A 16,842-nucleotide genomic window follows, 5' to 3' on the forward strand; every position below is an offset into this window, starting at 1 on the left:
CTCTGTATAGTTGTTTTTTTCGAGGTTCTTATCAACCGTAAGGCGAATGTCAGGTAATCTGTGGCGAATCCTCGTCCTCATCTCTCCAAATATCATATCGCTGTCACCAGTCCCATCGACTCTAAATAACCTAATAGGTGATAGAGCGTCGTTAAATAACCAAGTAAAATATCCTTTATTCTTACGCCATTCCTTCATTATTTCTACGTTGACTCCAAATAGCCTCTGTTTAGTTTATAAAGGATGTCAACAAAGTCGTACTTACACGCATTTTAGCCGAATTTAATTCTGCATACAGTAACAATAGAAACTAAGTTGCAACTGTCACGGACACGGTTTTGTTTTCGTTGCAGATGCGGGGGCTGGCACCATGCAGGCGCAGTGTCCGCTGCTGCTCCTCACTCTGCTCCTGCTGGCTATGCTACACGCGATACACAGCATCCTGGTGGCCAACTGTATCCCAGAGTGCATCTGTTTATCCCAGACTCAGGTACAATAAATGACTTGCGTAGATGCTCTATATAAAATTGGTGAGAACTAAAGATTACATAAGCCTATGTTACACAAGACGTCGTTAAAGTCTACCAATACATTTATTAAAAACATAAAATTGTTTAGTCACACGTTAAAAAGTGTTAAAATTTTTACAAAATGTATATACTTTGTACAGACGGCCCGTTTCGACGTGATGTTACGTCTTAATCAGTGTCTCCTGAACTACTGGTGATCTTGAATTCTGCGATGTGCATTTGTCGATTGTAGGGGTGGGGTGTGTTGCTCTTATAGTGGGGGCTGGTTGTTTGTGTGTTATGACGTATCATGACATCGAATAATGTGTGGGTAGTGAACTAAAATTGTACTTGCTTACTTACTTACTTACTGGCTTTTAAGGAACCCGGAGGTTCATTGCCTCCCTTACATAAGCCCGCCATTGGTTCCTATCTTGAGCAAGATTAATCCATTCTCTATCATCATATCCCACCTCACTCAAATCCATTTTAATATTATTTTCCCACCTACGTCTCGGCCCTCCCAAAGGTCTTTTTCCCTCCGGCCTCCCAACTAACACTCTATATGCATTTCTGGATGCGCCCATACGTGCTACCTGTCCTGGCCATCTCAAACGTCTGGATTTTATGTTCCTAATTATGTCAGGTGAAGAATACAATGCGTGCAGCTCTGCGTTGTGTAACTTTCTCCATTCTCCTGTAACTTCATCCCTCTTAGCCCCAAATATTTTCCTAAGAAACTTATTCTCAAACACCCTTAATCTCTGTTCCTCTCTCAAAGTGAGAGTCCAAGTTTCACAACCATAACATACAGAACAACCGGTAATATAACTGTTTTATAAATTCTAACTTTCAGATTTTTTGACAGAAGACTAGATGACAAAAGCTTCTCAACCGAATAATAACACGCATTTCCCCTATTTATTCTGCGTTTAATTTCCTCCCGAGTGTCATTTATATTTGTTACTGTTGCTCCAAGATATTTGAATTTTTCCACCTCTTCGAAAGATAAATCTCCAATTTTTATAGTTCCTTTCGTACAATATTCTGGTCACGAGACATAATCATATACTTAGTCTTTTCGGTATTTACTTCCAACCCTATCGCTTTACTTGCTTCAACTAGAATTTCCGCGTTTTCCCTAATCGTTTGTGGATTTTCTCCTAGCATATTCACGTCATCCGCATAGACAAGAAGCTGATGTAACCCATTCAACTCCAAACCCTGTCTATTATCCTGAACTGTCCTAATGGCATATTCTAGAGCGAAGTTAAATAGTAAAGGTGATAGTGCATCTCCCTGCTTTAGCCCGCAGTGAATTGGAAAAGCATCAGATAGAAACTGGCCTATACGGACTCTGCTGTAAGTTTCACTAAGACACATTTTAATTAATCGAACTAGTTTCTTGGGAATACCAAATTCAATAAGAATATTATATAAAACTTCTCTCTTAACCGAATCATACACCTTTTTGAAATCTATGAATAACTGATGTACTGTACTCTTATACTCCCATTTTTTCTCCAATATCTGTCTAATACAAAAAATCTGATCAATAGTCCAACTATTACGCCTAAAACCACACTGATGATCTCCAATAATTTCATCTACATATGGAGTTAATCTTCTCAAAAGGATATTCGACAAAATTTTGTACGACGTCAACGAAAGTCATATTCCTCGCAAGGAATCATTATATCTTGTATGAAAGGATCTTACATAGGACAGACAGGAAGATCCTTTCATACAAGATATAATGGACATGTTAAAGCTATAACCAAACCCTACATCACATCAAATTACGCAGAACACATTATCAACAATAATCATGACTACAATAATATAGAAACAGAGATGGAAATTTTACACATCACACCAAAAAGTTCACAGTTAAACATCTTAGAACAATACGAAATGTATAATCATAGAATAACATACCCACATCATATACTTAATACACATTACAATTCAATACCCACACATTATTCGATGTCATGATACGTCATAACACACAAACAACCAGCCCCCACCATAAGAGCAACACACCCCCACCCCTACAACGGACAAATGTACATCGCAGAATTCAAGATCACCAGTAGTTCAGGAGACACTGATGAAGACGTAACATCACGTCGAAACGGGCCGTCTGTACAAGGTGTGTGTATATATATATATATATATATATATATATATATATATATATATATATATATATATTCTAACACTTTTTAACGTGTGACTAAACAATTTATGTTTTTAACAAACAAAGTGTTAACGTGAACTATAATAATCAATGAATAAATTTATGGTATCTGTGCTACTGAAAATATTGAGTTCCATGTGCAAAAAAGATTCTCATATTTGCTATGTTAAGTCATCTTTAGATGTTACAGCCTGCTACTTGAAATTCACAGCAGGCATTAACGGTTACTTTGCGGACCAATGTTCATTTGAGCTTTTTTGCTTCTTTCAGTTTATACTTTTTATCTGTAAATTATTGATCATCACACTCTGTATTTAACATTTCGTTGTGCACCAGTTTAGGAATACTTGTGTTTTACTGGTAGCATTAGCAGAGTCATCCTGCTTTCCTGTCTGTAGCTTTTAATCAGCTCATAACCCGATTTAACAACTGTAGTGTTTACTTTAAAATTTGTTCTCTTTACCTTTTTCAATAATCTTTCACGAACGCTGCTTGTTGTTCTTAATGTAACTTTTAAATTAGACATATTTATGACGTTACGCCACAGCATATGACGTCACGCCACATTCATTAGATAATGTAAAAATACACCATGTCCCACTTAGAGGGATCGAGAAATAATTGCTCACCACTTAAAATCAGATAAAGATATCGTTGTGATTTACATCTGACAAGATAGAGAAACCAGCGAATAGGGATTACAAAGAATGGACCCTGAGCGAATTTTCCTGTTTTGGTTCTCTGTGCATCGACTTTTAGTTCCACTTTCAAACGCTAGAGGTTAGTGTAATCGAGCACACGCTAAGATAATAATTGAGTATAAGAGTTGAGACACAGGATCCAAACATCGCCTACCTTATTGCATAATCCATTAACGCTTTGCTTCAAATAAATCCAAGTTAACAGCTTTTCCTTATTTCTCAGTGACAAACTAGTTATAATAATATTTTTTATGTTTTATATATAATAAATTATATCATAAAATAATATAATGCATTTCAAAATTATGTATCAAATTCGTTTAATATTTGTATATAATATAATATAACTCATAGGAGTTTTGTTTTTCCATTTTCCATTTTCAGCGCTATCAAATCTTTACATATTTTAATTGTTGCTGGGGTCAGCGTCTCAACTCTCATTATAAAGAAACTCTAGAGTCTAGGCATTACAGTTAATGACGGATTTATTATTTCATCGGTCCAATTTATTTTATTTGAGTGCATAATGTACCTAGATCTATTAGTTCTATGTGATATATTTCCGCTGTGTCGACTTCTAGCTGGTGTGATAAGATAAAGATAAAGATAAAGATAGCCTATTGTGTCCCATGAAGGGCAAAGGCCTCCTTAAATAAGGGAAAGCTCTATTTCCCTAACGTGATGAGCTAGTTCACGTTAGACGTGATATTTAAGTCTAGGAACTTGAATTCCTTTGACAATGATTCTCTCACTGCCTTTCACAACTTTCTGTCTATGCAAAAATGTCCCTCGAGTAGTTTCCTCTTTCTTCTGTCTCTTGCCTCTCTGGACCACTGTTGACCTGCCTGTTCTCTGAAGAAGTCTGCCCATCTGCGCCGAGGTCTGCCCTGAGTCTCCTTCCTATACGGGGGTCCCACATGGTAGCTCGGTATGTCCATCTGTCGCCTGGTAGCCTGGCCACGTGTCCACCCCATTTCTATTTGGATGTAATGGCTGCATGTGTGATGTCCTGTGTATCTGCTAGTTGGTACAGTGTCGCATTTGGGATTTTCTCTTTCAGTGATACGCCCATAATTTTGCGCATCATTTTCCTTTGACACGTTTGCAGTTTGGTCCTGTGTTTCCCTGCTAGCGACCATGTTTGGCACCCATAAAGTAGTACAGGACAAACACAGGTCTCCAGTGCCTGTATTTTAGTTTTTCTGCTTAAGGCTTTGTCAAGCAGAATGAATTTAAGGGCCCAAAATGCCTTCCAGGAAAGGGAGATTCTTCTATTTATTTCCTTTTCTGTTCTGTCCTTGAAAGAGATTAGTTGTCCCAGACAAGTTCCCACCGACCCGAACGACTATAGACCAATCAGTATCCTGCCAGCCATATCAAAAGCACTGGAAAGAATCGTACACAGACAAATTACTAAGTACATGAACGAACACAAACTATTCGACAAGTATCAGTCAGGTTCCAGAGCTGGACACAACACAAGCACTGCTCTACTTAAAGTGACAGAAGACATTCGTGAAGTAATCGACTCTAATAAAGTAACAATACTAACACTTCTTGACCTTAGCAAAGCTTTCAACTCTGTAAATTTTGACATGCTCACCCATAAATTGAGAAATCTGCATTTGTCAGAGACTGCTGTGAGTTGGTTCGAATCCTACTTACGGGAAAGACAACAATGTGTTGTATCCGGGAATCGAAGCTCTTCCTGGCTTAACATAACATCAGGTATACCACAGGGTTCGATACTCGGACCATTGTTGTTCACAATATATGTCAATGATATTACATCTCATGTAAGGCATTGTAACTATCACTTGTATGCTGACGACCTTCAATGCTACATCTCTTCCCGCTTAGATCGAATAAATGACGCTATAGATAAATTGAACAAAGACATTGACTCGATTGTGACATGGACAAAGAAATTCCATCTTAATATCAATCCTGGAAAGATACAAGCAATCATATTAGGACACAAACGGCAAACCGACTCTGTAAAGCACCTCGACATTTCCCCCGTTAAAGTAAGTACAGTGCATATCCCTTTCAGTTCTTCGGTAAAAAATCTTGGCATTCACATGGATAATAATCTCAACTGGGACATGCAAATCACAGAAACCTGCAGAAAAGTATATTCTATTATTCATGTGCTAAAAAGGATAAATGTTCATCTTCCCTCTTGCTTAAAAAAGTCCCTTGTGCAGACCCTTGTATTTCCCTATTTTGACTATGCTGACATTTTACTGACTGACCTTTCCAGCGACAACAAAATGAAACTTCAACGTGCTCATAATTTGTGTGTACGTTTTGTAAGCAATGTTCGTAAATATGATCATATTACCCCATCCCTGGAAGCAATAGGTTGGTTTAAACTAGATAAGAAAAGAAATTTACATTCACTTCTCTTTCTCTTCGAAATCTTGAACTCTTCTATTCCTTCGTACCTGTCGTCTCGCTTCACTTACCTTTCTTCCCACCACAATCTGAACACACGCTCTCGCCATGAAACAATACTAACAATACCATCCCATCGCACCTCCTCATACTCATCCTCTTTCACAATAGCCCTGCCAAGACTCTGGAATTCGTTACCTGCTAGCATCAGGGACTGTCGAAATAAAATTCAATTCAAACGCAAACTTACTAGGCACTTGGTCAGTAATTGAGACTTGTTCAGACATGGTTTCTTGTAAATAGTTCTTTTAATCTACCACAAAATATCTCAATATCCGGTAATTTCATCACTATAGAATTTTGTTATTGTAGGTTTAATTTGTAATTTAGTAAATACAAAAATATTCTTTGTTCTTAACTTCTATGATAAAATGTCTAGCTTTCATTAATCAGGTAATCTTGTCGTACTTTAATTTTTATTGTAATTGTAATTGTCAATTTAATATTAATTGTCATCTTATTGTTCATGTTATAGTTGTAATCCCCGGGTAGAGGGGCAGAGAAGGCCTGACGGCCTTATCTCTACCAGGTTAAATAAATAAATCTATCTATACTAATCCATACTATAAGTGTGTTCATCCACGTACTGAAGTGGTTGTCCATCCATTGGTACTCGGATTGTTGGTCCGTTTGACATTACCTGCGTTTTTAGAATGCTCATTTTCAGGCCCGCTGCTTTGCTGTGTAAGCACAATTGTTGTAACATTAACTGTAATTCTTGGCTGGTGTGATGTCAGTGCCAATTCCAGGGAGAAAGCAGAATCTCACGCTCAAACTGGTTTGAAGGTCATTGAAATCAGTCCTGCTACATCAAAGGTACCGACGCGAAGTGTTCATGCTGCATAATTATCTATACGCTGGAGAAACAGTCCAAGTTTATGCAAATAAGTTCGAAAACACTTGAATGCGTAACTTTCGTTTGTTTACGCCTAACTTTCGTTTGATTCTTGCTAGGACACTAAAACAAGTTTGGCGGCATTTTGTAGGAGAACACACTATGGTAAACATGTGGACACCACAGCACAAAATTCAGTGCGTGCTATAGCTAGCAGAAGAAAAATCTGTTAAGCGAGTACAACGCCGTGTTCGTCATACATGGAATGTAAATCCATCTGGGCATAAAACGATTCTCAAGTGGGACAGAACACTCAGAGAAACAGGATCTTTGCTACCGAAGATTGGGAAACATGCGGAACGGTGTGTAACCGAAGAGACAGTCGAACGTGTGCGAAGGCATTCACTAGGAGTCCATAGAGGCAGAGCTAACACTTTGGAGGAACTGAGGCAGGGCATCACAAATGCAGCTGCGCTAGTGACTCCACAAATGCTACAGAACACTTGGCGGAAGGTTGAATACCGTTTAGACAGGGGAGGCTCGTCCATAAGAGCTGCGGAGCTGCAGCACTCCCTGCTTTGACAGGAAAATAAAAATAATATTTATTTTAATTTTTAGAAGAATTGTTACAGCTTTTATTAGTAAATTGCATTATATTTCACCTGGCCGGAAATATGTACTGTTATCTTATGCATAATCTTTTTGCGCGTCGATTGTATTGGAATTGACACTGCATTCAAAGTCGTCCTGGGATCTACAGGATGGGACAGCTCTTAAGAGAGTGTTTTGAGGGTCGGGGGTAGAGAGGTGAAGGGAAGCAGAGGGAAACTGCCGCTGTTTAAAACCCATATTTCGCTGCAGTGGCTTGCAGAGCCAGGCCACAAGGGAAGACCTTTCCTCCCCTCCCACACCGCTATTGTAATGCTGCGTCAAATAGATTCTCTATTCCCTTGAAACTTAATGACAAAATTTTTATTTTCTTTTCACATACTTATTGTTGCAGAATCTTATCGAGTTAATATAACGAAATTAATATTCTCTTTTGCCTTATTATTACGTATATAACCAGCCTCCAGCAGAACCTAATATTTGCCTTAACTCAAAATGATTGCAAGAGTAGAATCCTTTTGATATAGGACGTAAAATACGAAAGAGACTTCTTTTCCAGTTTTAGAAAATTGCTGACCATCAGTATATCTGAGTGTTGCTTTGGTGGGACATCTTAGTACCGTAACTTAACCAGTGCAAATGTGCAAGCATGAGTGTGTGTGAATTACAGAATATTAATTTTATTTTTCTCAACTTTCCCTTGCGGAGAAGATTGAAGTAATGAAGTGAAATTAAAGGGTGTCCGTTACCCGACTTAAATGTTACTCAAGCTTCATTCAGCCGAAATAGTGCATATATGTAAGGAAGTATAACAATGAAATTTACGCTAAACATTTGTGGTTACATGGATGTGAACAAAAAAAAAACTGTATTTTGTTTTCCTTGCCTCCTCTTTGGTGGTGATGCAGCATGGACTAGGGGTGGTGTGACACAGATAGGATATTTGCCCCTGAAAAGCAAAATGCACGAATCTTCGCAGTCTCACCTGAAAAATGTTGTTTCATTGGCTATGTTAGGCAAAACTAATATTACTCTTCAATTAAGTGAAACGAACAGAACAAACATTCTCAAACATAATTAAGAAGTGAGAAAAAATCGTGAAATTATTTAAAAAAAATATTGATTGCATTAAATTTTGTGGCCAATATAAACTTCCCTTAGGGGGCATGATGAAAAAACGATTCGAAGAACCCTGGTGTATTTCGTGGGTTGCTACAGTTCGCGAGTAATCTAAACGAGCCTCTCAAAAATCATTCGGAACATGCCACTGTTGAAAGGTACGATAATTCTAAGACAATTCAGAAACCACTGGTAGATTGCAAGTTGAGTGTCTGCCGATCTGAAAATCAGACTGAAATCGATGGTATTGATTTTTTTTAGCGATTAGCAAATGATGCCACAGACATCTCCCAACTAAGTCAGGAAGTTTTGGTTTTTCGATATATATTGCATTTATTTTTGTCCTATACTTATTAGTAATGGTATCAATAAGTGAAATTCGTATGTAGCAAAATCTAATACAACTCTCCCAATCCACAAGTTCACGAGCCGCCACTGCATTTAGATGTCTGCAGAGCAACACAAGACTCATATTGAGTTGCATTGAGCATTCTCCTAAACTCGGAGAGTTTTTACATCAAGTTATGTAGAAAGGTATGTTAATAAACCATTATTTACACTTGAATTTGTTATTTATTCGATCCCTCTAAGCGGGACACGGTGTATATACAGTATGTAGTGAAGATCTTACAAAGTTTATTAATATGTGTATTACTCGCCAAGTATTTCACGCTACAGAAAATCTGAAAACAGAATCAGAAAGCTCGAAAGCCTACGTACTTCATAATCAATATTCTGGATCTGTCTACTGTTTAGGAGAGGCAATACTCATTCTAGCAAAATTTCTCATAAAGCATTGTTTAAACCTGCCGTAAGTGTTACTATGTTGTATTTCGTCATTGGTCCTGCAATAACTGCTATGTGCAAAATATGAAATTTTTCAGTAGGAAGAAAAAACACATTTATTATTCTATGGCACTAGTGCATAGGAGATTGGGAATTCTTACATTTTCGAAAGAAAGAAATATAATTACATATAGGAGATTTTATTGTTTGCTGTATCACTATTTAAGTTATTTAATAGTTATTTGTTATTCGAAATTTTGACAAAGGATCAGATCCCAAAGCAAATCATAAATAATATTTATAACCTTTATAAATCAAACCTTATTGCAGTAAAAATAAAAGAAAAAATAACTCATTGGAAGGAAATAAACTCAGGAGTCAGACAAGGTTGTAGCCTCTCTTCTTTGATTTTTAACGTTTATATGAATGCCATTGTGAAAGATTGTAGAGAAACAAAACACTGATATATCACTATTAACAGAAATTTAAAATTAGATGTAATAACGTTTGCAGATGATATTGTTTTACTAGCAACATCTGAAGATGATTTGCAATAGTCAGTACACAATTTAAATTGAATAGCTCAAAAATATTCAATGGACATATCCATTAACAAAACAAAAATAATGGCCTTTTGTGATAAATACCCAATACCAAGCAAAATTTGTTTAAATAACACAATTTTGGAAAGAGTTAATGAGTTTAATTATACAGGATATAAACTTTCTTTTGTTGAAAATTTGGATTTATCAGAGAAAATTGTAAAATTCAACAAATCAATGGGCATCATCAATAAAGTTTTAAAACCTTCATTAGTACAAAAATCAACTCGTACTCGTCTTCATCAAATAATAGCTCGACAAGTCTTATGTTATGGGAGTGAAGCGTGGACTATAAGGACAAAAGATGAAAGCAGCTTGCGAGATGAGATTCATGCTCCGAACAGCTGACTACGCTAAATGGGAAAGAAAAATGAAGGTATCCTTCAAGAACTTAATGTGTCATCAATACTGGACTATATCTCCAGATATGAGTTAAACTGGAAGGAACACGTCTCAAGAATGGTTTCATCCAGGATCCCTAAGGCAATAATGAAGTATCGTCCAAATGAGAAACGGTCACTTGGTTGACCTATGAAAAGATGGCAAGAAAATCGCTTTTTCAGGCCGTAACAGTTCTTTTGGGACTAGTACTTGACAGGATGATGATGATGATGATGATGATGATGATGATGATGATGATGATGATGATGATAGAGCAAAAATCTGAAAATCGACAAATATGTCACATAGGAGTTATTGCTGGAACAACGACGATTTGTAATGGAACATCTTAGATACCCTTAAAATCTTATTTCTTTTCTGTACACTTTATATAAGGGATTTACCCTTCTAGCTTATACCGTTGCTGAGCAATTAAGTTAAGAACGGCTCTAACACTTTTCAGTTATTCAGGCGTTACACATAAATGTACGGTGTACCTCACAGATTCACGTCAATAAATTTTTTCTTGCATATTTTATTAGATTTCTGAGAATCGAACGACCAATGTATTGATGGCAAAAAGTTAGGTGGAGTTGAAATTTTATCTCAAAAGTGAAAACGAAAAGTTTTAATTGAATATTAATGTCAATTCTATACAGCATTTGTGTTCATTATTTTTAAAATTCAACAACTTTCAGTGTAGATCATTTAGGTTTTGCAAGATCATAAAAATGAATGTCGTGTTATATCGTTGCGTATGTAGTTACATAAAAAGTGTTACCAATTAAAAATTGTCGTTTGACCCTTCAGTTCTATTGCAAGTTAAAAAAAAGTTTGGTTACAGATTCAAACAGGCCTTTTTAACTGGTTGTAGTTTGGGTCCTTGGTGTCATGTCATGGATTCGCTTGAAGAACTGTCGGCGCGAAAAGTTCCTCTCTCTCTTTTCGCCCCCTGTTTCCATAGAAACATTTCTATACATTACAGCACCAACTCCTTCTAACATTACTTTCCTCTCAAAGCTTTCAAACGTATCAAAATCTCAACTTACAAATTAATCACGATAAATTACAACACAAATTTTGAATTCGTGTACACTGTTATACCTAACAGGCAATGCCAATGAAGAAAATTGCATCAAATGCAGACAACTTGAGGTTGGTAATTCATTGTGTCACTTGAATTTTTGCCCCTGCAATATCTTCAGAGACAGTGAAATTGTTGTTATTTAGTCAACTGTCCGAAGACAGATCTGAACCTCACAAGTGATACCAACATGACACCTCTTATGAGGCAACTAGGCCAGGACATAATGGGATAGGGTGGCCAGTTCCTTTCCCCCTCTATTGCATACATCGTTGATTAGCTACATATTCCACTAATCAGACTTCAGATAGACAGTGAAATAATGATAAGATATTAATGGAGGAAAAGTGAAGTATAAATTATAAGGTAAACTGAAGTGCTGTCGGAACTTTTCCCAAAAACTCATTTTACTACTACAATTTCGGAGCCCTGTCCCATTCTTGGATAAAATCCTCTCGTAAATATCAGGATAAATGTTATAATGTAACATAATATTGTTTTATTTGAAGTTCAGTCTAATTGACATATCACAAGTTTAAAATCAATGACATTTACATGTGTAAATGATCATTGTGTATTATGAAAATTAAAGCAAACGTTTTCGCCCTTCGGGCATCATCAGACATTTTGCGTACAATATCTTGTACATTTTGAGTCTTCGTTTGTTGTGGAATGTGTACAAACTGATTAAACACAACCTTTATATAATAATAAAACAACTATTTTATGATTGACTTATGATGAATGATTTCACCATAAAATCGAGTGATGAATCATTGTGACCAAGGCTCACAGTAAAACATCCAACTTATGAAGCTATTATGAAGTTTAAAGAGGAATAAAATGGTTTTTATCATGTTTGCAATTTCATAATGTTATAAGTCAACCATAAAATAGTTGTTATTATAAAAGTTGTGTTTAATCAGTTTGTACACATTCCATAACAAAGACAAAAATGTACAAGATATTGCATGCAAAATGCCTGATGATGCCCGAAGGGCGAAAACGTTTGCTTTAATTTCATAATACACAATGATCATTTACACATGTAAATGTTATTGATTTTAAACTTGTGATATGTCAATTAGACTGAACTTCAAATAAAACAATATTATGTTATATTATATCATGTTGACTATCTGAATATTTTTTTCATCATGCTTCCTAAGAATAAATGTTATTGAACTCATATCGAAACATTCCTTCAGACTGCACATATAGTAAGATCTCTGCAATATATACAGAGTGTTAAAAAAAGTATCCAATATTTTAGGAGGTGATAGCACAGTCTAGTATATACAGTCACGAAGCTAGAGTTTAGGAGGGTACTAGGAACAATAGACTGTGCGGGTACTATTTCGCATTGTCTGTAATGAGGCGATAGTAGCGATCCTAGTGGTTAGCTAGTATCTATGGATGCATATTTACTACGTATATAACTTCGTGACTGTATATATTAGACTGTGGTGATAATATGCTCAAAACAAGAAAATAATGTGTAATCAACATGGGTCCTACAACACATACTTTATGAGATCTGAACACTTGTTCATAGGAGGTGCTCACTGTGACGTCCATTCATAGCAATGCATTTCATGGCAATGAGTTAAGTGAACTCACAAGAGATGTGTTGTTTCTGAAAATAATGCTGAGATTTTAGTATCGCGATTAGGAAATTACTGTAATAAAATATAAATATTTCAGTTTACTAGAGCAGGAGCACGCCTGTTCACAGTTCTTAGGCACCAATAGAGGAATAAATTGCAAGGAGACTATGGATGAAATGTTGTTGTGCTATGAAAAACTTGGTTCCAATATGTCATTGTATATTTCACTTCTTCCATGCTCATCTCGTACTGTCTTCAGATATGTTATCCTGTATTATTTTGATAGTACTTTAAATGTTTTAAGTTTTTATTTGTGAATGGGATTGAAATTTATCGATGCTTATCATATCTCACCATTAAAGTAATTATTTACTTAAAATTATTGGTTTGACTAGTTTCTGGAATATGAGTATATTTATTTTGTGAATACTTTCATGTTAAGATGCAGATGACTTACATAAAAAACTAGATATAGTTAGTTAGTTAGTTAGTTAGTTAGTTAGTTAGTTAGTTAGTTAGTTAGTTAGTTAGTTAGTTAGTTAGTTAGTTAGTTAGTTAGTTAGTGGGGTTTAAAAAGGACGCATCAGCCGCTATAGCTATTTGCGCCCTTATCTAAAATCCTTCACAAAACAGAAACACAATACAATAATAAGAATGCTTAGAAGAACTAAAAAGCGTTGTCAAGGTTAAAACGAAGTAAACAATTAACTAGATATATGATGAGAAAAATTATATTACAATTTCAGTCAACAAGTTATCAGATTGGTACAAAAATAAGTTTTGTTACAATGATCACACTATAATTCTTGGGAATATGTATTATATGACTTTCTTGTGTTAAATTCTATCGTACATGGTTTACATGTTTCGACCTGTTATTGGTATTCTTCAGAACTGGTCGTTGTTGGTCTTAGTGCCTCTTGTTTTGTTCCCTGTGAGGGTGTGTTTGTGTAGTGTAATGTGGAGTCAAAGAGTGTGTGTGTTCTGAAATTGAGTTGTGTGTTGAGAATTTCATTTGGGTGTGTTTTTGCGTGTCTGTATATTTCGTATTGTTCTAGTGTGTTTAGTTTCTGGCTTTTTGGTTGGATGTGTAGAATTTCCATGTCTGTGTTGATGTCTCTGTAAGTGTGGTTAGCATTTGTGATGTGTTCTGCATACGTGGAAGTGTTTTGTAATTTTGTTATGGCTGTGATGTGTTCTTTGTAACGTGTTTTAAATGATCTGCCTGTCTGTCCTATGTAGAAGTTGTTGCAGGTGTTACATTTGAGTTTGTATACGCCTGTGTGGTTGTATTTGTTTGTTTGTGTTGTTTGTGAGTTGAGATGTTTTTGTAGAGTGTTATTTGTTCTGTATGCGATGTTGTAATTTAATTTCTTTGAATGAGGTTGCAATCTTGTGTCTCAACACACAAACAAACAAATACAATCAAACAGGCGTATACAAACTCAAATGTAACACCTGCAACAACTTCTACATAGGATAGACAGGCAGATCATTTAAAACACGTTACAAAGAACACATCACAGCCATAACAAAATTACAAAACATTTCCACATATGCAGAACACATCACAAATGCTAACCACACCTAAAGAGACATCAACACAGACATGGAAATACTACACATCCAACCAAAAAACCAGAAACTAAACACACTAGTACAATATGAAATATACAGACACACAAAAACATATCCCAATGGAATTCTCAACATACAACTCAATTTCAGAACACACACACTCTTTGACTCCACATTGCACTACACAAACACACCCCCACAGGAAACAAAATAAGAGGCGCCAAGACCAGCAACGATCAGTTCTGAAGAAGACCTATAACAGGTCGAAACATGTAAATCAGGTACGATAGAATTTAACACAAGAAAGTCATATAATACATATTCCGAAGTGATACAGTGTTAAAAGTTGTTTAATCAAGATGTATGTAATTCTACGAATATTTTCACTTTCCTAACTATTGTTCGTAAAATCGCTTATTGATTAATTTCAGATGTCTTAATCACCTCATCGGCTCGAGTGAGAAAAAATATTCCATAAAACTTCAGTTTTAAACTACCATCAAAATATGACATCATTAAATTTTAAATTTCAGCGTACACAAATCTTACGTTTATATTCTTGTAATTATTAACAACCTAATATATATATATATATATGCATATGCATCACTTCTTGAATGCAAGTTATCATTGAATTTTATAAGTTGTTTTAATATTTGACATATGATAATATTCCTATACTGTTTTATTCATTATGTATGCATTTTATATTTTATATTTCACTTGCGTTCAATTTGTCTAATATATTGCTTCCACCTGATGATTTCTTGTAAAATCGAAAATATTCGTGGATACAACCAAGAATTATAATGTGATCATTGTAACAAAGATTGTTTTTATACCAATCTGATAAGTTGTTGACTGAAATTGTAATATCATTTTTCTCACCATATATTATTCAACTTATCTGAAATTTAACTTGAACATGACTTTTAAATTTTAAAAAACTAGAGCTAAGTATTTTTGTGGATAGTGATATTTTATCATCTTATGCTCAGATGATTCTGAAAAACCTAATTTCAAGCCATTTACACATTTTCAATGAAAATTTCTTGACCAGTGTAATTGCATAGGCAATGCAGAGAGGAGAGAAGGACGTCTTTTAAAATGGATCAGTTTTACAAGAGGTAACAAGACATTTTCATAATGGAATCCGAGCGATAGAAAAAGAAAGAGAAGAAGGAGAAGAAGAATAAGGATGGAGGAGGACGAAGGACGGGGCGATCAAAACTGCCGTATAAATGGTTTTCCCATATATATATGAGCTTTGGAAACCCACATTCCCAATATCCGGCTTGCTTTACTTATGCTTCGAGAAATAAAAGGAAAAAGACGAAAAACAAGATGAAGAAGAAAAGAAAGGAGACCGATTCGAAAAAGGAATAGCTAATCTCTTTAGTAGTGTTGGCGGTCCGCCATCTGGAACATCACCATGGAGATTTACTATCGAATCAGCAGGATGGCGCTGGCCTACATTCTTCATTCCAGTGCTACCAACATTAATACTGCTCTGATAGGACTAAAATGTTTCAAGCCTTCCTTCATTATGCCTTTGCGGTCTCCTGCGGTGAGATAAGGAACTAGTTTTTTTTTTTTTTGGTATGTGTTGGCAGTTCTCTTGTTTTATAGGCGCGTTGTACGTTTGGCTGCAGTATTGCATATATTAAATTCTACCGTAGCTTAGTTAGCTTAAGTCTTCGCATCTACATGAACCCGGGTTTGATCAGGTATGAATGCCAGGACAATTTATCGAAAAGTGTCAGTACAGCGAATTTAATAAGAATAGTTAGATTTCTTAGAGATAAGAGTTGCCTCAGAATACAGGGTGGAAGTGAAATAACCACGCAGAGCGATAGAGCACATTGAAACCAACCAGTAAAAGTGTGTTAGTGTCTTGGCAGCCATGTGAGTGTGTATTGGGTATCGTAATGCCACACTGAATATCTGGCCTGTCAGGCAATAAGGTAGACTCCTCCCCACTCCCTCTCTGATTGCAACGTTGCAATCGAGATATTCATACACAGAGTTCGTTTCCTCCTTTATACAAGTATTACGAGGAGATCCGTAAATTAATATCAAATCAAGATATTAAGAGTCTTTATAATCAAGTTCATCTGTAGTTCTATTTGTATGCGTTGCCTACATTTTATTGATCATTTATTTCTCTATTATTTTATTCGCGAAATAGTGTTATTAAATATATAAATGATCCTTTCGATAAAATGAAACCTATTGTGATATTACTTGAGGTAATAGTGCCTTCAGTTTCAAATATGTATTCCTATTTAGTAGTAGTGGTAGTAGTAGGGGTAGTAGTATCAGTAGTGGTAGTAGTAGTAGCAGTAGCGGTAGTTTTTTATTTTATTGGGTT

At 35.7% G+C, this 16,842-nt stretch overlaps 1 protein-coding gene across 1 annotated transcript in view; it reads left to right on the forward strand.

The window, feature by feature from the left end:
* Nucleotides 1-356: 356 nt before the first annotated feature.
* Nucleotides 357-16,842, forward strand: part of LOC138698354 (chondroadherin) — a 73,900-nt gene continuing 57,414 nt past the window's right edge. Inside the window, exon 1 of the mRNA XM_069824209.1 lies at nt 357-490. Coding sequence (XP_069680310.1) covers nt 371-490 — 120 coding nt within the window. The 5' untranslated portion in view covers nt 357-370. The remainder of the gene's footprint in view (nt 491-16,842) is intronic.

Source organism: Periplaneta americana, chromosome 4 (genome assembly GCF_040183065.1).
Source record: "Periplaneta americana isolate PAMFEO1 chromosome 4, P.americana_PAMFEO1_priV1, whole genome shotgun sequence".
NCBI classification, from domain to species: Eukaryota; Metazoa; Arthropoda; class Insecta; order Blattodea; family Blattidae; genus Periplaneta; species Periplaneta americana.